The 23337-nt window shown below is 34.0% G+C and overlaps 1 protein-coding gene across 4 annotated transcripts in view; it reads left to right on the top strand.

Moving 5' to 3' along the window:
• Positions 1-348: 348 nt before the first annotated feature.
• The window catches only part of CHL1 (cell adhesion molecule L1 like), a 94776-nt gene continuing 71787 nt past the window's right edge, over positions 349-23337 (top strand). For 2 of the 4 annotated variants that reach the window (XM_082345349.1, XM_082345348.1), the window contains exons 1-3: positions 11271-11451; positions 17141-17246; positions 20248-20435. In XM_082345349.1, coding sequence (XP_082201475.1) covers positions 11361-11451; positions 17141-17246; positions 20248-20435 — 385 coding nt within the window. In that variant the 5' untranslated portion in view covers positions 11271-11360. Of the gene's footprint in view, positions 11452-17140; positions 17247-20247; positions 20436-23337 lie in introns of all 4 variants that reach the window. The other 2 variants (XR_014232283.1, XM_082345350.1) reach the window with 2 other exon arrangements.

Here is a 23337-nt window from a genome sequence, read left to right as displayed (position 1 = left end):
TAGTTGTGGCTCGCGGGGCTCAGTAGTCGTGGTGCATGGGCTTAGTTGCTCTGCGGCATGTGGGATCTTCCCGGACCAGGGCTCGAACCCGTGTCCCCTGAATTGGCAGGCGGATTCTTAACCACTGCACTATCCGGGGAGTCCCTCTCCTGCATTTTAGACATGCAAAATAAGGGCAGATAGCATCTGGTGCCTGCCTCGAGGAATGTACAATCTCTTACAAATCCGTGCATGAGGCAGGTGCAAAAACAACTTGAGAACCGTTCTTTAGTTGTGTAAGTAGACTGTGCACATGAAAAGCATTTGACTAATACAGAAAAGTGAAAAACCATATTAAAACCATCCAAAACTTAGGGATATTTTTAAATCAATTTTCTTTTTTAAAAAAATGTAATAATTAGTTGTAATCAAATATTATATCTATATAATTTATCCTTTTATAAAATTCTTGCTTATGGTTGGTTTTTAACATTGATTTCAGACTCAATGAAACCTATTTTCACATATGTTTGTGTCATTGGTCTTAAATGATAAGGAAAAGAGTTTTTAACTTAGCTTGGGGTAGACCATTTCCTTTTTGAAAATGTCTTTATTGATACTCAGCAAAGTTGAAATATATAAGGAATAAATAAAGAGGGAATAAATAGAGGGGATAGTAGTTAATGAAAGGACAAAAGTAGGGGAGGATAAAAATTTTAAAAATTGAGCTTTGATCTAATTGACAGCTGGATATCAATAGTTTATTTGTTAAAAGCTGTTAGCAATCTTCTGGAATTTTAGGTATTGTGAAGTGGGGCTAGAAGTGAGATAGAAAAAGAAATGGAGTTGTAAGGATGCTTTCTTTAATTTAAGAACTTATATCCTGAGTTGATCTTTGATTATAGTTCAGAAATCTGTTGTAATTTCTTTCTTTTATGTATTTCGATTCTCTTATTTTAGAAAAGTGATTTCTTTTTTTTTTTTAGATGAGACTATAATCCACAAATGCTTTCACTCAAATTAGAAGTGATGGACTCTTCTTGGTTGAGATCATTTTAGAGTGATATAAAGTTCTAGATTATCTAGTTGGAGATAATTTTTTCTCTGAAGGAAATGCTCTATTAGTGTATTTTAACCAATTTTTCTAGGCGATATTATTCAAGACCTGATGGAATTATTCAGTAACAAACTTTCCATAGTAGCTTTCCAAATGTTTCTTAATTTGGTGTGTTTTGTTCTAGTTTTATTCTGATAGTCAATAAATGTCTTGAAATCTTGAAGATTATTTCTAAATGGTTGTAGGCGTAATAGTTAAGAATAATGGTTCTAGAAACATAATCCACTGGTTTTAACTTCAACTCAACATTTTAGTTGTAAGACTTTGGGCATTCTGTACTTCAGTTTCTTTATATATAAAATAAGATGTCATTGTCATTGTAATATCTACATCATGCAGATATGAGAATTAAGTGTAAAAGGAATTATCACATAAAAACTGCTCAATAAAGTTTAAAGGCTGATAGCTATTACTGATCTCATCATTAACAGTTATTATTTCTGATGATGACTCGTGAAGCAGTTTCTTCCATGTGTGGATTTTGATGAACATTGCACAAACACACACACAAATATACAAACAGATTTTCATAGTCAAATAAGTTGTGAAACCCTGAATTTAGCAAAATAAGGTTCTCAGCCTTTATATGCTAATATGCACTGAAAATTTTCACAGGTGCATATAATAGCGCATATAGCATATCCCTTATTTATTGAGCACACAACCTTCTTTTCACCAAGCACACTGAACACGAGTATAGCTTGGGGTGGAGGGGGAGCTTTTCAGCTAGGGCAGTTGTTCATTGGGCAGGACTTCTTGGAACAATGCAGGTCATTTAGGATCCATGGTTCCTGCACAGAAAATGCTAACAGCACTCTCCAGTCATTGTGACAACCAAAACTGCCCCCCTCCACGCACACACACATAATCCAGATGCCACCCGCATTTGGATCCAGTAGGCTAGAGGAACACAAACTGGTTTTGCTTTCTTGTGAACTGGCCATCTGGAATCCTCTAGGAAGGAAGCTAATGTAATGCCTTGTGTCCCTAGAACTCCTTAAAAAGTTTGAGAAGTGGTTACATGAATTTATACATATGTAAAAATTCACTGAGCTGTACACCTGAGTTCTGTGTATTTTAGTACATCTGTGTTATTCCTCAATTTTTAAAAAATTCACTAGGTGATCATCACTGATGTATGAGTTTAGTGAGAAATGACTCAGAACATGACTTACATGTGGAAGTGTAATTTCTCCATCCTTATAGTCAAGTGACCTTGAAATATGGTGGTATTGTTTTTCTCCATCTTGAAAGAATTTGAATTAGATATCATTTCAGAATACTGCCTGGTAAGAATTTTGGATCTGTAGGCAAATAAAGGGGAAAACAAACAAAGAAAAAAATATTAGAGTCAGTTATATTCCTGTCAGAGCTCAAGCACAGTATTTTGCTATTTAATTAAACAATTGGTATTATTAATGGTATTAGTTTATTCAACATAATTATTAATGCTGACATTTTTCCAATAACATCAATTTGCTTATAATAAAAATCTACATTTCTTTGAGCTTCTGTAGGGAGGATGAATTACCACTCCAAGCAATTCTTTTGTCTTGTCACTTCAGTGACATGAAACAGAATTTGAATGGATCTGGCCATAATGTACAATATTTCCTTTGTTTTCAGAGCGAAAAGCTATTAGCAGTTATTTCAGGATTAACATGTTTATGACACTTGTAAATTGATTTATGGTATTAGCCAAGCATGTGAGTGAACAAAAGCCTTTTCATTTTCTTTGTGTTTATCCTTTCCCAGTTTCAAGGTGTTGAGTGATTCAGATCACACTTTAGTCTTAAGAAATACGCTGGACTTCCTCCGCATAAGACCTAATTCTTGAATCAGGGGAATAGTTTGCCATAGCTTGACAAGCACGTAAAAAGGAGTTTCATAAAGGGACACTTGAGGTCACAGGGAAGTGAGGGTGACATCCACCCCATCATGAAAATGTCAGATAGCCTTATATAAGACACTTGCTGTTGCAGCTCACCGATTCTTAAGCCCTTATTGTGTGAAAAGAAAATAAAATTTAAATAATTCTATGTTATGGCACCGTCCCAGACTATTACACAAATCCAGTGAGTTATTTTTAAAACCACAATTTGGACGCCAGTGTCATAATACATCCCTTCCTGCTGACTATAATAAAGGTTGCTGATCTATTTCAAGCTTCCCGAGTAGAAAAATGTTGTTTAATGATTTAGCGTGCCGAAGTTAATTATGATCTCTAGAAATCACGGTGGCTACAACAACTCAATGCTGTGTCTTAGTGAAGAGGAATGTCAACACAGCACTTTTTGGGGCTGTTCACCTTCTATGCCTTCTTTAGAAATGGCAGGTGGACTGCCGCTGACACAGCTGCTTTGTGTAACTGCTGCAGTAGAAATGAGGCTTTTAGAAACAGGGATCATAAGAGTTGGTTTTTTTTTTTTTCCTTTGGAATTGCTTTATTATATTCTCTCTTTAGAAATTTGACCTGAGCATGTTTGTGAATAATTATTGACAGAAAATGCCAAGAATGTGAAAAATACCACCAAGATAAATTTTACTATCCTGAACTAGCTGCCTTCCTAAGCTGCTTTTGATTCATTCACCTCACTGGTCAGATTGTATTCCTTTTAAAATGAAGTAGAAATGTCTTTATTTTGAAATTCAAGTATATGAATTTGTGTTACATTATTTCCTTCAAGGAAAAAAAAGTGTTTATAATTCAGCAGGACCTTGGAGAACAATAGTATCAAAGGTTTTGTGTAAACACGACACCATTACTGTTAAGTGTAAAAACCAAGTGGTTATTAGGGAACGATTATTATTCAGAATATATTAACAATAGCCCGAGACCTTTCATTTTAAAATACTTGTGTTTCTCTTTGATTTAGAAAGATAGCATATAATAGTCCAATGTGACAATGTAATCTTCACTTCTTTTATTCCTTTTTGCCTTTCTTATACTTCATTAATGGAATTTAAAGCAGACTCCAACAGAAACAATGCAAAATCAGTGAGTTAAGACTGAAAGCATGAAAGAAATATCATAAGACATCAAATATATACTAACAGCTACCCAGATTAAAATAATTACTATATATTGGGCTTATATTTTCTTTAGTTGGACTGTGACATTCCAAACCCATAAAACAATAAGGAACAGACATTGTGTTACATTATTTACTTGTCGTGCAGAATGTGTGGAACAGATACACTTATGTTAAAGGGACCCAAATTTTTCTGAATCTAGTTGAAACAAAAGAGGTCTGGTTAGCATGGTAGCCATAAAGGAATCTTTCTGCCTATGATTTTGTTTTTGTTAAAGAAGTATGCCAGTGGAAGTTCTCATGACTTTGTTTTGCCTAAAGTAATCTCCTTATTGCTGTTGGAATATTTTAGGCTAATCTCTGATTTCCACAAACTGAATAAATGTTTACAAATATCTTTATTATGGAAATATTAAAATATACCCTAAAATAGAATAGTGTAAGGAACTTCCATGTATATCTATTGCATAGCTTCAACAATTATCAATATTGTGTCAATTTTTTTATTCTATGTGCATTATATCAGTTAGCTCTTTCTGCATTGCAAACCATGCTAAAACAGATTGATTTCATACAAGAAACATTTATTATTGTTCCTAAGTCTGTCTGTTTGGGGGTGTGGAGGAGGAAATAATATATTTTTCCTTCTACTCTCTTGGCTGGGTCTCTGTAACAAAAGACAGATGAACAGAAAACATGCAACTTTATGTCATGTAAGTTTTATGTGATATGGGAGCCCTCATAAGGAAGTGAAGACCTGAAGAGGTGGTTACACCTGAATTTTTTTCATGCTAGGTTTGGGAAAGAATGGAAAGCCGTGGGGAAATACGGTAGAACAAAAGGGGTCTGAGCTAAGTATAGTAAACTGCAAGAAAGTTGGCAAGGTCTGTTTATTTAGATTCTTGACAGCGTCCCTCCATCTTTGGCGATAAGGATGCTTCTTTTCCTCTCTGTGTAGGGAGAGCAACTCTTACATGAGGGTTTTATGAATTTGCTTCAGGGGAAGGTCAAAGAGTCTTCCCATTCCTAAAATTCCTTCAGCTTAAGATATTCAGTATGCCAAAGTATCATATTTTGGGGTAGTGTGTCCTGAAATCTGTCAGGCAGTTCTGCTGATCTTAGCCAGTCTGGACTGATAGTGATCAAGCTGGCTCTTGCATATGTGTCCAGCTGATGTATCTGGGGCTGGTTCGTCTAGGATGGCTGTCCTTTTACATTGGTGGCTGGCTGGCTGTTGGCCAGGATTTCAGAGGGTGATGGGTGATGTCGTGCATCTTCCAGCAGGCTAGTGCAGTCCACCCTGAGCAGAGTTCCAAAAGAGAGAATAAAAACATGCAGTGCCCTAGCTCAGAGCTCACTCTGTTGGTCAAAGGCCGGCCAGATTTAAGAAGCCAGGAAGTACCTGTAAAGTCATCTTGCAATGCCCGTGGATGCAGGAGAATTGAAGACTTTTTGTTATCCATCTATCGTAGTCAAAAAAAAAAAAAAAAAAAACTATCACAGTCCCCCCACACTTTGAAAAAATCTTTTTTTAGGATGTCTAAAATCAATTAATATCATTTCACCATTAAATACTTCAGTGAAAAGTGCTTTATTTTTTGGTCATTACAATTTTATGACTTAAATAGAAGCCATACAAGTTATCTGTACTCTATGAATCAGAATATTATTACTAGAGGCTATATCCCGATTACCACTAACAAGAAAGTGACCATCGCTATCACTAGTAGTAAATTTCATTTTTTCTCCTGTCATGTATGCTAAACATTTATTGCCTCACTTAACACTCATAAGTATAAGTATGCTTACAGGGCAGCAACTCATATTCATTTATAGAGGTGAATGAGAAAGGTTAAGTGAACTGCCTAAGGCCACGTAATTAGTGAGCAGTGGCTTTGAGGTCATGATAAACTGACTCCATTTTCCATGTTCTTATTTACTACATACCATGCTCTTCTGTGGCTGGTCAGCAGGCCACAGTATCTTGACATTTACTTGTGGAGGCCAGGTGGAATGAAAAGGCTTAGCCAACTCTCTTCCATTTCTTAAAGCAGAAAATGAATTTAAGGGAGTAAGTTGTTTCTAGATTTACCACAGTGGAGCTATTTTAAGAACATGAGAAGGATCTGTGAGGTCACTTTCTAATGTTGATGATGTGTGTATGTTAGAGGCTGTTGTTTTGGAGAAACGAAGAGCTTCATTTCCTTATTGTTGTATTAGAAGTGTCTCATGTGGTATGCATGCCTGTCCGTGTTTCAGTTGCTGTCTCAAAACCAATGTGTTCTTAATCATTGTCACGCTAGTCATCCTGGAGAAGCTGAAGCAGTCAGGAAGGGTCAGTTGCTAATGACAAGGAGACACCTATTTCCGTTTGAGTGAGATGTCAGGGATGATTTTCTTCTTTCCGAGGATGAGCTAGCATAGTAGGAAGATGTAACCCAATTGGTCCAGATTCATGAAAATTAATTGATTCTTTTTTGGATCTGAGTTAATGTCATTCAATCAGACATCAGTTTTATGAAACTGTGCCTCAAAAATAGTTTAGTATATTTTTTTCTTGTCTAAGTGTTAGCTCCGTCCTGAGTTCCAATAGTGGCTTTTATCTTGAGGTCTGGTGTGAGGCATTAAATTCATATTCTTGGAAGAAAGATGAATGAGAACATAATTTTATTGCTATCTTACTGTTGTAAAACATAATTACTAAATAGTATGTCCTTTATGCATTCTGACAATGAGATTATGACTGACTTTTCCTTTTCAATAGGAAAGCTATTTTGGGCTGTCATCATCATCACATAATGGAGTCTTGCTTGCAGGGGGTCACATTTTAATTTCCAATGACTTTTCTATAACAGCCTCTTAACATATAAGTCTCAGGTAAATTGAAGTTACTTCCTGCAGGAGATAAAGTCAGATATCAAACTAACCATTATCCATATTCTGGAAACTGATGGTGTCATCAGTGTTTGTTATGGTGCTTAATTTAGAGGCTTATTTTAAGCCAAGGCTTCAATGTGACATACTTTTATGGGAGAGAATTTCTTGCATCAAGACCATGTAGTTAAAATCATTAAAATTACAAAAGTCATATCATCACTTTTGAACAATTCATATCTATAAGCTATTTACTGTGGCAATTAGGGACTGTTGAGCTCACTAGCCTAAATCAGTAGGTTAATTGAAATTAAGCCTGTTCTCACATATTTGACTGGTGTTTTTATTCTCTATTTCTGGGTAGGATGATATATTAATCTGGACATATGGTCTCCTAATAGCATTTGAAAGCCTTATTCCTTACAGATAGAGGACAGCTCATTAAACAAATACATGAAATGCCCTTAAATCAGCATTGAATATTAATGGAACAGAGTATTAAATAATAGATAGCAGGTAAAGAGTGATATATAACTATAAACAATGAATTTAGATTACTATTACCAGAGTGTTTCAGAAGAGAGAAGGAAAAGGAAAATTCAAAGCCCACAGCATTAATATTTTCTTCTGACTTTTCATCTTAGAAATAGTTAATGGTTCAGTACCCCCCCAAGTTTATACAAATATGCAGAACTGAGTTTTTGTCCTTAGGCAATGTTCTGCTTTTTATAATGAAAGCAATTTTTTTTCACATTTTGTTTTGTTGACTGGAATAATTCTTTCACCAGGAAAATGGGTGTCATTTAACATAATGACACATTTGAAAATATTTTTAATTACCAATGTAAGTTATTTGTTATTTTAGGAATTATTCTGAACCACACAAGGGTAGGTTTTGTTTTTGTTTTTCCAATTCCCATTTTACAAATGGGTCAATTGATGTCAGACAAAGTAGAGTAATAGCATTACTCTAATTTAAGAACAAACATTCACAACGTTTTGTGGGGCGGATGGCAGTATTTTCCTTATTGCTCAATGTAGCTTTTCTTAAATTAAAATATAAATGAGATTGTTGTCTCTTCAGACTCTCAAAGTTTTAAAACAGCTAAACAGCAGCATTAGTTACTGCTTTAAATTTTACCTACTTGCATAAGTATATGAAAAGTTCCGGTCCATAATATCTTGAGGTACAACTTGAGGCGAAGTAAAAAACTCAAAATATTTGGAGTTAAATATAAATTTAATGTCTTATCTGACTGTATGGAATTAATTTTTCTACTAGTTGTAAGTGAATAAATAAGTAAATTATTTTTACAGAAAAATTTATGTACCTGAAAAAACTAATTATCACATTTTGAAGCAAATTCATTTTTATGAATACATTATATCATTTGCAAATTTCCTCTCCCATTTAGTAGGTTGTCTTTTCATTTTGTCACTGGTTTCCTTTGATGTGCAAAAGCTTGTAAGTTTACTTAGGTCCCATTTGTTTAATTTTGCTTTTATCTCCTTTGCTCTGGATGCAAAAGAATATTGCTACAATTTTTGTCAAAGATTGTTCTGCCTATGTTTTCCTTTAGGAATTGTATAGTATCTGGTCTTACATTTAAGTCTTTAATCCATTTGGAGGGTTTTGTGGGTTTTTTTTGTATATGGTGTTAGAGAATGTTCTAATTTCACTCTTTTATGTGTAGCTGTCCAGTTTTCCCAGTACCACTTATTGAAGAGACTGTCTTTTCTTCATTGTATATTCTTGCCACCTTTGTTGTAGATTACTTGACCATAAGGATGTGGCTTTATTTCTGGGCTTTCTATCCTATTTAAATGATCTATGTATATGTTTTTGTTCGAGTACCATACTGTTTTGATTACTGTGGCTTTGTAGTATACTCTGAAGTCAGGGAGCATGATTCCTCCAGCTCTGTTCTTCCTTCTCAAGATCGTTTCAGCTATTCGAGGTCTTTTGTGTTTCCATACAAATTTTAAAATCATTTATTCTAGTTCTGTGAAAAATGCCCTTGGCATTTTGATAGGGATTGCATTGAATCTGTAGATTGCCTTGTGTACTATGGTCATTTTAACAATATTAATTCTCCCAATTCAAGAACACAGTATATCTTTCCATCTGCTTGTATCATCTTCAGTTTCTTTCATCAGTGTCTTAGGTTTCTGAATAAGGTCTTTTACCTCTGCAGGTGGGTTTATTCCTAGGTATTTTATTTTTTTCGATGCTATGGTAAATGGGGTTGTTTCCTTAATTTCTAATTTTGTTAGTTCATTGTTAATGTATAGAAATGTGACAGATTTCTTATATTAATTTTGTATCCTGCAACTCTACTGAATTCATTGCTGAGCTCTCATAGTTTTTGGTGGTGTCTTTAGGATTTCCTATGTATATTATCATGTCATCTGCAAACAGTGACAGTTTTACCTCTTCGTTTCCAATTTGGGTTTCTTTTATTTCTTTTTCTTGTCTTATGGCTGTGGCTACAACTTCTAAAACTATGTTGAATAAAAGTGGTGAGAGTGGATATCCTTGTCTTGTACGTGATCTTAGAGGAAATGCTTTCAGCTTTTCACCACTAAGTATGATTTTAGCTGTGGGATGGTCATATATGGCCTTTATTATGTTGAGGTATGTTCCCTCTGTGCCCACTTTCTGGAGAGTTTTATATCCAACACATATAAACAGCTCATACAACTCAACATTAAAAAAAAACCAAACAACCCAATTAAAAAATGGACAGAACAACTGAACAGACAATTTTCCAAAGAGGAACTGCAGATGTTCAGCAGGCACATGAAAAGATGCTCAACGTAGTTAATCATCAGGGAAAGGCAAATCAAAACCACAATGAGATATCACCTCACACCCATTAGAATGGCTATCACAACACAAATAAGAGAGGATGTGGAGAAAAGGGAACCCTCATATACTGTTAGTGGGAATGTAAATTGCTGCAGCCACTGTGGAAAACAGTATTAAGGTTTCTCAGAAAACTAAAAATAGAACTACCATAGGACCCAGCTTTCCACTCCTGGGTATACATCCAAAAAAACCCCCAAAAAACACAGTGCACCCCAACTTTCATTGCAGCATCATTTACAATTGCCAGGGTATGGAAGCAACCTAAGTATCCATCAACAGATGAATGGATAAAGAAGATGTGATATTGTATATACAATGGAATATTTCTCAGCCATAAAAAAAATGACATTATGCCATTTGCAGTAGTATGGATGGACTTGGAGGGCATTATGCTAAGTGAAATAAGTCAGACAGAGAATGACAAATACTGTATGATATCACTGATATGTGGAATCTAAAAAATACAACAAACTAGTGAATAAAGCAAAAAAGCAAATGCACAGATACAGAGAACAAACTAATGGTTATCACTGGGGACGGGTAATCTAGGGATAGGGGAATAAAAGGGTTATTAAGGGATTACATGAAATCATGTGTGTGAAACTTTTAAAAATTGTAAATTACTCTAGAGTTTAAAGAATCTTTCATTCAATTAAAAAACAATACATTATAAACAACGTTTGGATGTCTATTATCATAATGTTTCAGAAGAAAAGGAAAATCATAAGAGAAAGTAAGGGAAATTTGATATTTTAATCCTTACTCTATTTACGTCAACATTGGAGTGAATAAACATTCTGCCAAAGTGGAAAGTAACTGATGCTCTTATCTTCTGCTTGAGTAAAGCCTAGATTTGTAAATTTTAGTTGACATGGCCGGTCCTTATCCATTTGTTCTTCCTTTATCCCTTCCCTATATATTGCTATTCACCATCTATTAGTGTGATAATTTTGAACATGAAAAGGTAGTTTGACAGGAGAATTAAATGTTAAGTTTGTGATACTTAATGAATGACTTAGATGGGGTTGAATGCTTGATATAAAGAATTGATTGAAAGAGTCACCTTTTGAATGAAATGACCTAAATGAGGTTATTCTCATAGCCACTGAAATTCATTAGAGTATACTAGAGTACCTTCCAAGTAAAAATTCCTCTGACCAAAAAAATACGATTTATTGGTTTACCATATAGCATTTATCAACTGTCTTTTATTTTAAATACAACAAGGAAAAACTAAGATTTGTGTGGAGTTATTTGAGAACAGTTTCATAAGGAGGAAATTATTGCCAACAGAAAAATGTATTCAGTTGCTGTTATGTTGACCTTTTACAGTACGTGAACTTAGAATCCCTACAGTACATGAATTTGTTAGTCTTTTGTTTGTTTGTTTGTTTCCAGTTGAAACCACGTTCTTCGCAGCTTTCAACCAAAAGTAAGAAGAGACATTAGGATTTTCATTCTTTCTGGGTTGCTTCCTTCCTGAAGAACAATGGGGATGCTGTTAAGTGGAAGAGGATTAATCACATCTCTAATTTTCTTCCTGTTAAAATTCTCAACAGCTGTTGATATACCACTTTCAGGTAAAGTGACAACATTCAATACCTACTTATAAAAGTCCATATTTGCATTTTGATTTTTAAGTAGAATAATTATATGTTGAGGATGTGATTTTTCTACCATATTTCTATAGATTTTACAGCAGTCTATCATCAGAATTCATGTTCTTTTAAATTTTTCAGAAGACTTATATTTGGCCGCCTGCTATAATTAATTATTTTGCAGCTTTTTGCCTCTTAGGCAAACTCGGCACATAACAAGAAATATAACCTATGGATCAGGTGCTATTTCACCACGTAAGATAATCTGCAATATTAGCAACAGCTATTACTTTTATGTATCAGATTAGTTTATTTTAGGGAGAATTGTGACTCAGAAGTTACTGGCATTCAACCAATCAGGCCAAAAAAGGAACCGATTTAACTTTGTATTGTTTTTCAAAATGATTATATATTTAAGAGTGGTACACTATTGATACTATGTATAAAATAGATAACTAGTGAGAACCTACTATATAGCACAGGAAACTCTACTCAGTGCTCTGAGGTGACCTAAATGGGAAGGAAATCCAAAAAAGAGGGGATATATGTATATGTATAGCTGATTCACTTTGCTGTACGGTAGAAACTAACAAAACATTGTAAAGCAACTATACTCCAATAAAATTTTTTTAAAAATTATATATTTAAGAATGAAAACAATTAGGACAATATTAAAAAGCCGTTTTCATAGTACACAACTAAAAGTGTAAAATGATACCACCTCTGCAAATTTAGAGCATTCTATAGGGTGAATTCATATCAAAATGTTAGTCATGATATATCTTAACATATATTGGTAAAATGGATGTAACTCTTTATCATAAATCAGTTTCCACAAGTTATAGTAATTAGAAGTTCAAAAAACAGTACACCTGCAAACACAATTTATGTAATAGTGTATTAACTATTTAATGTACAGGTTTGGGGAATTTCTCTTGTTTATAAGCACATAAGATTTAAAAAAAAGACCGTTGAGAGATTACTTAGGTATTTTTATCCATACAGTTCAAGTATTAACCCCTACTATTTTTTCCATACCTAATTAGGAGAGTTAAAATGTAAGATATAAGAATGTTTATTAGAACCTTAGCATTGGAAGTGATCTGTGCAGATCATCTAAATTTCAAAGGACTAGTCTTGACTTCAGAAAGTTGAAGAAATGTTAGAGAGGTACTAACGCAACTGAAACTTTTCTTCAGAAGTACTTGGACAGTCTGAGTGTGATTAGAAAAGGAAATAATTCTCTGAGTGTATAATATGTTCCAAAACCATTTCCTAAGGGCTGCCTTAAATACTTGATGTAGCAGTTTCACATGACACACTTTGGGTGGCCCTGCATTTGTATTTCATCCCCAAGGTAAGAATCTTTTCTCTACTATCCTCAAGTCTCTGTGTCAATATTCACCCTTTTAAGGAATTTCACTTACATGTTCTCAGATGTACAGATTTAAAGTTCTGCTTTAGTCAAGGTGAAATCTGTTAGCCTACACACCACATATACTGGCCTATTTGTACAAACACTGGTCAAGAGCCTGAAATAATTCATCTTAAGTACATTCTTTGGGCTTTGAGTATGCAGTGCCAAATTAAGAGCACAGTTCTTGGCAATCCTCGTGGAAAAAGGGGTTAATAATTTTACATTTTCTTCCCAGTAGCACCAAAGATGCACTGGGATTCCTGATTCAGATTCCTGACCATAGAATATACATTCTGACCATAGCATATACATTTTCCCTCCATCTTTTCTCATTTAGTTCACCAGTGGTGATTGGAAATTTTGTATTAGTACATAAGACACATTTTTATTCTGGTTGTCTCAGTTACTCATGCATTTTCACACTCTAATGTCGTTAGACAACAATTGTTATAAAATATTAATGACATGTTTTCAGAACATCTGAATACTACCCATTTATTTCAGTACTCTAGAGCTCTCACTACCAAATGCAAGTAAGGCAGGTATTCAATTTGAATGTCAATGAGTCTGGTGTCTCTGTAATTGGCCTAATTATGGAGGAAAGGATTTATAATGTAGAATACATATTCTTATAAACACCCAAAGGTTATTAGCTCCACTCCCTGAATAATTAGTTATGGCTGAGACTTTACAACCTTAGCAAATTTAAGAAAGAATAATGTTCTAATAAACAAGTTGTTCACAAGTTATTAGCTGATATCTTAGGGACTGTTGCTATTGTGCATCAACCCTCACCATTTATAACTGTAATAACATTTAAATAGTATGAATTTGCAGTAAGTTCAAGATCTGCTCTACTGAGAAAGAGTGGTAATCAGAAACAAGGTAAATGTCAATGAAGATATGAATGTTTTTTGCACATTATTAAAATGTTTCTGAATATGAAGCCCGCACTTGCATTGTCACTAAACTAGTAAAATTCAATTATCAGATTCATTAGGCAAAAGTAAAGAAAACTGAAGTTTAAAATGGGAAATGGTTGTTGAGTTATTATTCTAAGCTGGCCATCAGTACTCAAAATGTGATTCATGGACCCCTCAGGGTCACAGAGGTTTGTTCAGGCAGTGCATGCAATCAAATGTTTCATAATAATACTAAAATGTCATTTTTCCTTTTCCATCATGTTGACATTTGCACTGATGTCACAAAAGCAGTGGTGCTAAAACTGCAGTTGCCCAGCACACATTAAGGCATTGACACCAAACTCATGGGTTTCCTCAGGACCGTATACTCACACTAAAACAACAAAACATCAAAAAACATGAACCAAAGTTTTGCTTAAGATTGTCCTTGTTGAAACAGTTAAACATTATTGATTTTCTTAAATCTTCATCCTTGAGTACATTCTTTTTAATATTCTGTGGGATGAACTGAGAAATATACATAAAATAATTCTGCTGTGTAACAGAGTACTATGACAGTCTCTGTTCCTTGATTGTGTCATTATATGAGTGCCAAGCCAAATACCATTTTTACTTAAAAGTACAACTGACAGACAAACTTTGATTACTTTGATGGATATTTTCCCCAAAACGAACCAAGTGAGCCTGTCACTTCAAGAGAAACAACTGATAATATATGTTGTCAATGATAAAATTTGGGTGTTGAAGCAAAAATTAGAATTGTGGAAAACTTGTGTCCTCCACTGTGAGATTGACAGCTTCCCCACATTTAAGGCTTTTCTTAGATCAGTGATGATATTAACAAATGTGAATTTTTAATATTGTATAGTGATGTGTGTCAGTATTTGGAAGATCTGCGTAACTCAGTGAACCAATATTTTTTTCCAGATGAATATTGTATGATGTTACAAAATCATGCATGAATTAAAAAGCACCCATGGATAAAACACTTTAATGATAGAATATGAAAATTTATCCATATGGTTTCAGATTCCATATTGCAGTAAACCTTTAAGAAACTGCCACTTGGTGAGTTTTGGTGTACTATCCAAAAACAATGCCCACAATAATCAGAAAGGACTATAAAATATGTCGCCCTTTTTCAAGTACACATCTATATAAGGTTGGATTTTCTTCAAGTACACATCTATATAAGGTTGGATTTTCTTCATTTATTTCAACAAAACAACTTACAGCAACATGTGGAATACCAAAGTAGATATGAGAATCCAGCTGCCATCTATTAAAATATTAAAGATTTGCAATAATGTAAAACAATGCCACTTTTCTCATTATATTTAGTATTTTTGATAAAATATTTATTTTAACAAATGATAGTATTAAATGAATTAATAAATATTTAGAAGATTTCTCAGTTTTAATTTCTAACATGGTAAATATTATTAAATATAACCTATGTTTACAAAAGCACTTTGGGATTTCCTATAATTTTAAGAATGTAAAGGGATTCAGTGACCAAAAAGTCTATTTACCTGGCTTGAATCTCTAATTTTACAAATGAGAAAACATAGTGGTTCAGGGCCTGGCTCAATGTCACAGGGTTTTAGGGTCTATTTGTAACTCCACTGTGGAATATTACCTATGTGAATCACACTCAGGGCCTTTCTTCAAATTGCTTTTCTCAAAGTATGTTTGCCAGAATCAGATTCCTGCTACTGAACCATTTATATTTCCTTGTGAATTCAATCCTGTCCCCTGACAGAGGTTGTTAGAACTGTACTAAAATTGTAATGTCTTAATTTGAAAACTATTGAGTGTTCCGTGACAGTAGATCTTAACATATATCATGATCTGTGTCCTATTTTAAAACTTAATCCAAGTTTGTATCTTCAGCATTAGTACATTTATTTTATAATCATAATTCTCGGCAATGCCATCCAGCTGCTTGAATTGGTGAGAGACAAAGTCACCCCCTACTTTGTAAATTTGTCTGGAAGGTACTTAACTTGTCAGACACTACAAATGTTTATCACAAGATGAGGGACTATTTGAATATGTGGAATCCTTTTAAAAGAAACCATCATGTATTAGCTATTATTTTTATCCTAATGATTATTAAATTCTATAAGGGGGAAAAGTACCCTCAAGCTTCCAAGTGGGAAAAAGATATTTAAAAATGTGTGTAAGTGGGAAGTTACAAATAATAAGCAAGCTCAGGGAAAAATATAACAAAAGCAATAAATAGAAATAAAAATAAAGAGGAGAAGGGTTTTTGTTTTGTTTTTTTTTTGCTAATAATTAATGAAGTATCTTATTGTTTTAAAATGCTATTCTTGAGACTTCCCTGGTGGCACAGTGGTTAAGAATCCGCCTGCCAACGCAGGGGACACGGGTTTGAGCCCTGGTCCAGGGAGAATCCTACATGCCGTGGAGCAACTAAGCCCGTGAGCCACAACTACTGAGCCTGCGCTCTAGAGCCCACAAGCCACAACTCCTGAGCCCGTGTGCCACAACTACTGAAGCCTGCACACCTAGAGCCTGTGCTCCACAACAAGAGAAGCCACCGCAATGAGAAGCCCACACACCACAACAACGAATAGCCCCCGCTCACCACAACTAGAGAAAGCCCGCACACAGCAACGAAGACCCAACGCAGCCAAAAATAAATAAATAAGTTTATAAAATGCTCTTGTTCGTTGGTGGCAAGGATGTGGGAAACCACTGTACTCATGTTTGTGGTAAATAGCCCCTTGTGAAATATTAACATTTATCCATAGTCATTACCATTTGTGTCCATGCCTGGAAATTTATCATGTCACTAATTCAATAAAGGAAAAATCTGTATGCTTGAGGCTGCTTATTGAATGAAAAACATCTAATGTCCAAAAATAAAATTATTAAATAAATTATCAAATATCAATGGAAGAAATCATACAGAAGTAGTAAATTAATTATAATGTCTTACAAAACTGTAAAGAAAAAAACACAATGGTCAATGACCGAACCAAGTAAAACTGTATAAACACATCAACGTTCATGAAATGCCAATAATTTAAACATAGATGTTTTAAAGTTGTTACACTGTTACATTATTCTGGCATTAAATAAATTATATGACAACATGAATTGATGGCAGTGAAGTATATTCCCTACAGCTAAATACATTTTGCAAAGAGGAAGTGAGATTTGTTCTATAATTTTCATTCTTTTATAATCCTTGTACTTACCAATATAGAAAGCGTGTTTATTTCAAAGTATTTCTGTTGTAGCTAAACTAACTTCACCCAATTTTTGGAGAGCATGTTATTTAAATACATATTTTAATATTTAGTTCAACAGGTTCCAACAATCATAAAACAGTCAAAAGTACAAGTTGCCTTTCCTTTTGATGAGTATTTTCAAATTGAATGTGAAGCTAAGGGAAATCCAGAACCAACGTGAGTATTTCCTTCAAACTAAATAATTATTTAAATGTATACAATCCTTTATATTGATTTTTACTCTAATCAGTATAAGCTTATTGGACTATAAATCTACATATGATTGAAAGTAAAGATTTCCAAATGAATGATAGCCATGTCTATAAAAATAAAGTTTGTTATTTTACATATGTTCTTTTGCCAGTTAAAATTACTTTTATCATAAAATGTCTTACATTAAATACTTAGCATAGGCTTTGGCGTTGTGGAAATATTAAACAATTCTTTACCTTATGAGTGAACAAGATAGCTAGAAAACAAGATACTTTATTCTGATTAGTGCAAGGTAGCATTTATTAAGCCAAAGTTAATATATTTATAAATGATATTCTGTACATATTTATTATTGCATGTCTTTTAATGTAACCATATTGTATTCAGTGAATAGGTTGTTACTTGATATATTTTAAGTTGTCATAGAAATGTCGACTCATCCTAGATGGCAGAATACAAATGACATGGGATATTACTATCTAGTATTCTATTATTAATGAAACAATTATTACTGTAGGTAACTGTAATCACTGATGAAGTTTTTTCTAAGTACCTCCCAGTTTGGAGAGAAAGAAATGTGTGTGTATTGAGATTGAGGAGGGAAAAGATGTGGGGAGAATTCAAGATTTTAAAGTTCTACGAACGTATGGATACCAAGGGGGGAAGGCGGGGGAGGTGGGATGAATTGGGATATTGGGATTGACATATATACAGTATTGATACTATGTATAAAATAGATAACTTATGAGAACCTACTGTGTAGCACAGGGAACTCTACTCAATGCTCTATGGTGATCTAAATGAGAAGGAAATCCAGAAAAGAGAGGATATATGTATACGTATAGCTGATTCACTTAGCTGTACAGTAGAAACTAATACAACGTTGTAAAGCAACTATAGTCTAATAAAAGTTAAAAAAAAACAATTTTAAAGTTCTAAATGATTCTGGGAAGCAAACATACATACCTTTATTGATTTACCTGATCATTTTATATCCATTAAGAATGAAAGAATGGAAATTGATTATTTAAAATTGTAATGTGAATAACATTTTTATTGCCTGATAATTGGATATTTTAAAAATTATTAGTGAATCATTAACATGTTAAATTGTCATTATTCACCGGCCAAAAACAAGATTTTACAAATATGAATTAAGCAGTCTATCATTATTCTTTTTTTAAGGTGTAATTAAATGCCTATACAAAACAGAAAATATTAGAAAACAAGAAAGAAAAAAATATCCCATCACAATAGTAAAAGGAGCAAATCCAGCAATTTCAATAGTTAGTAACAGCAATATCAACAAAACTGATATCAAAAACTACGTAACATGAACTGTTTAGCATCTACGTTGCAGGGTAGGATAAAACAAAACTTGAATGAATGGAAAGATATAACATGTCACCAATTGGAAATGTTTAATTTTGAGTATGTGGAGTTATCCTAGTCAATGTATTGGAATTTTAAAGAACAGATTCTATGTGTTCTTTTGTAAGTAAAAGCAGTAAAATATAAAACATATAGAGAGAAAAGAAGTAAAAGTTGTTGTCAGGAGAGAGACATGCTCCGAAGAAAAATATGTGTCTCATGAAATTTTGTTATTCTTTTTGAAAGAGTATCAGATTATGTAATACTGTGTTGTCCTGAAGCAAATCTAAATTTGCATGGGTAATTCATATATAAAATACTAAATAAAATCTAATTGGGAAGTCATTATATATCTGTTGGATTGATATAATTTTAAAAAAGGCTTTTTACAGCCTTGTCCATAGAACTGACTCTGTTATGTATGGGGGTAGGAATTTAATTGTGTATGTTTTTTCTGGAATACAATTCTGCAATGTTTATCAAAAGTGATAAAATATTTCTTATGTTATTGGTTTATCAGTCTCATTTTTAAGGAATTAACCTAATGAAATATTTGGATAAGTACCCCCAAAAATAAATATGTAGGGTTTTTTGTAACAGTATTGTTCATAAAAGGGAAAAATGGAAATGGTTAAGTAAGTTAAATAGTAACTGTAAGACAGAAGGTAATAAAATCTGTCTTTAGTAACATTGTAATAATTGGAAAAACTCACATGGAAAAATTATACATCCATTGTGGTCTCAAATATGTTACAGCTATGTCCAAAAATATTGATGATATATGGCCAAATTTAATAGCACTTGCTTGTGTGTTTTTGAATTTTGAGTGAGCTCTTCACACGCACACGCGCGCACACACACACACACACACAGACATATTGTATATTTATATTTTTTAGTCTCCAAATATTGCAGTCTCTAAAATACTAGTAAAGATCCTGCATTATCTTTCTAATTGGAAAAGTTTTAAAATATAATTTTAAAAAGAACAGAACAAAACCTATTTTCACTTTTTTTTCCTCTCAATTATCACAGCTTTTTCATGGCTTGTTTCTCAGTCAATTCTGGCTGCTGTAATAAAAATATCACAGATTGAGTGGCTTAAACAATAAACATATTTCTCACAGGTCTGGAGGTGAGAATACCAAGATCAAGTCACTGGCAGATATAGTGTGTGGTGATGACCTGCTTCCTGGTCACAGACAGCGGTCTTTCCCCTGTAACCTCACATGATGGAAGGGAGCAAGAATGCTCTCTGGGGTCTCTGTTATAAGGACACCAATCCCATTTGTGAGGACTCCACCCTCATGACCAAATCACCTCTCCAAGGCCCTGCCTTCAAATACTATTACAATGGGAATTAGGCTTCAACATACAAATTTTAGGGGGACATAAACATTCAGTCCATAGCAGTTTGTAAGACTTCTCAGATTCTTCAGAGACCCTTTTTTGTATTCTATTATAGTCAATTAAATATGTAAATATATACTTCTTTTTTTACTATAAAATATCTCAGTTTCCTCATTTCTGTACATTTGTTTATAAGTAAGAAATACGATTTTTCAGGATTACTAATTTTAGTTTTATTTTACAGATTTTCGTGGAGTAAGGACGACAAGCCTTTTGATCTCTCTGACCCTCGGATAATTGTATCCAACAACTCGGGAACATTCAGGATCCCGAATGAGGGGCACATATCTCACTTTCAAGGGAAATACCGCTGCTTTGCTTCTAATAAACTGGGAATTGCTATGTCAGAAGAAATGGAATTTATAGTTCCAAGTAAGTATTACAATGGAGATTTCATTTAATGTTTTAATGAAGTTTAGCAGGCATTATACTGGGCTGCAGTGAAATAACAGATTATTCATTTAATCAGCTTATGTAGACCTTATATTTTATTTATAAGGGAAATTGTCTTCCAGATCTTGATACTTAGAAGTGGATGACCTTGAAAGCAACCTAATTTTGCTGTGTTTCAGTAATAATATATGTAACATGGGAAAAAAAGAGTATTTGTTTTGCCTCATAGGATAAAGTTAAATATATTAGTTAGATTTGGCTAAATTATATTGCAGTCACAAGCAATCCCCAAGCCCTTGTGTTAACACAAGGTTATTCCTTGATGATGCAGTTTGCTGTGGGTCTGGCAGCTATTTAGGGCAGCTGTTCTCCTTGCAGCCACTGGGCAATCCAAGCTAATGGAGATACCCATCATCCTGTGTCAGCACCATGTGAAACTTGTGCCATCTAGGTCAACGAGTGGGGGACAGAGAACATTGCTACCAACAAGAAGTTACACAGGCAGCTTCTACTCACAGTTTGTTAGGTGGGGGCAAAGCAAATGGCATGGGCCCACTTAAGTTCAGTATTGTGGGTGCCCCCTAGGAGAGGAGAACCAGTGATTAGTATACAGTAGTAATATTTTCTATAAATCATAATCATGGAAAAACTGCAAGCTCCTTTACTCTTAAGAGTGTTGTTTATCAATAACTATCCCAAAGAGTAAGCGACTTCTTCATTATCAGATCTGGCCTCTGCAGCATGGGATCTCTGATGACTGACTTCCAAGTGTGGTCATTTATTTTCCCAGATTTTAAGGTATCCAACACTACTTGATTCTAACCAAAGGGTTTACAGGAAAAAATCTTAGGTATAAAACTGTCAAGGGTTGCTATTTGGCAATTTCTTCTTACAGAGTTCTAGACACTGAAGAGACTCAAAGTCGTAGACCTTCCAGGATATGGACAGTTGATGCTGGGGGAGCAGAATGTATGCAAACCTTGGAAAAACAAATAATGAAAAACTTGTGTGCATTATCCTCAAAGTTGGGACAGGGAACTGGGTTTAAATTTTTTTAAGTTTTTTATATTTTTCTAGAGGAGAGAATATAGCTCAAATTTAGACTCTGACAAGTAAAATATGCATCTTAAAATTTATAGAATAATTACATTAAATGTACAGAGCAAATGTGAATGATTATCAAACTGTGTGGTATGAGGAAGAATAAGGCAAGAAAGGAGAGAAAAAGAAAGAAAAAACTATAGAAATAAATCTAAAAATATCACTAATTAAAGGTGAAAGTAAATAGACTAAATGCTCCAAAATTTTTTAAAAGCTATAAGCTATTTACCATATAACACATCTAAATCACAAGAAAATAGAATTGTTGAAACTAAAAGGATGGAAAAGATGTCCCATCTTTTGAAAACATAAATAGATATCTTGACTAGGGTAAATACTATTCAAAAGAAAAGTAGGTATGGCTATATTAATATCAGTCAAAATAGACTATTTTATAAAGGCTTCCTGGAGATTAATGTACTAGGCATATATAATACGAAAATGTTTGAAGCAGAAAAAGGGACTACAAGGGGAAAGAGAAATACATCTACCATAGTAATGAGAGATGCTAACATATCTGTTTCATTATTCGGTAGCTCAAGCAGAGGAAACATTAGAAAGCCCATAGAAGATTTAAAGAACCCATTTACAAGCTCTAGCTAATGAACATGTATAGAACATTATACCTAAAACTGCAGAATGTTTTTCAATATTTGATGGTATATTAGCTATGAAGTAAATACGACCAAAATACAATGGAGAAATCAGTATTAAAAAGAAAATTAGAAAAAGTCTTATATCTTTCAAAATTAAAACATGTCTAACTCAAAGGCCAAATGAGAAATGGCAAAGGAAAATAGAATGTATTTTGAAGTGATGATAGTAGAAATTATGCTTAACAAGACAGACTTGAGGCAGCTAAAGTATTATGAGGAGAGAGTTTTTTTCATCTTCAAAATATAGAAAAGAAGAAAGGATGGAAATTAATGATCTTAGCTCATTCATTTTCATCTTAAAATTGTTATGAGCTATCTTTAGGTAACAGGTTAAACTTCAAAAGAGAGCAAAGGGGAACAGTAGTATAGAAGCAGAAAATAAATCCAAGAAGGAGGTGTGAAAAGTACATACATTTATTGAAAAACATTTTTAAAAGATCTACATGTGGAAGAAAATACCATTTTCACTGATCCGAAGACTCAGTAAAGCTAAAAGGTTAATTCTTCATGACTTGATGTATAGAATAATCAAAGTCAAAACTCTGTTTGGTTTTTGTTTGTCTGTTTGTGAAACGTGACCAGTTTGATTCCCAAATGTATTTGAGGAACACAGTGCAAGGTTTGGTAGAAACTTGCAGAATATTTCAGGAGGAGTTGGTCTTATCAGATAACAAGACTCAATGTAAAACTCCAGTAATGAAGCCTATGGTTTTGCACAACGTTAGACAAATGGGCCAGTGGAACAGCATGGAGGACCCATAAACCAGCCCTCATATATGTGAAAGTAGTGTGAAGAGCTGGCATGGGCTTGCTTTCTTCCTTGCTTTCATCCCTTCCCTTCCCTCCTCTTCCCTTCCCTCCCCTTCCCTTTCTTTCTTTTCTTTTTCTTTTCTTTCCCTCCCTCCTTCCTTTCCTCCCTTCCTTCCTTCCTTCCTTCCTTCCTTCCTTCCTTCCTTCCTTCCTTCCTTCCTTCCCTCCCTCCCCTCCCTCCCCTCCCTCCCCTCCCTTCCCTCCCTCCCCTCCCTCCCCCTAAATGGTATGGAACAACTGATTATCCACATAGAGACACACTTATTTCAAGTCCTAGGTCACATCATATAAAAAATACATTCCAAGTGGATTAA

This window comes from Balaenoptera borealis, assembly GCF_965194805.1.
Source record: "Balaenoptera borealis genome assembly, chromosome: 12".
Classification (NCBI taxonomy): Eukaryota; Metazoa; Chordata; class Mammalia; order Artiodactyla; family Balaenopteridae; genus Balaenoptera; species Balaenoptera borealis.
The sequence above is the reverse complement of the archived record's forward strand: the minus strand, read 5'-3'. Positions and strand labels throughout refer to the sequence as shown.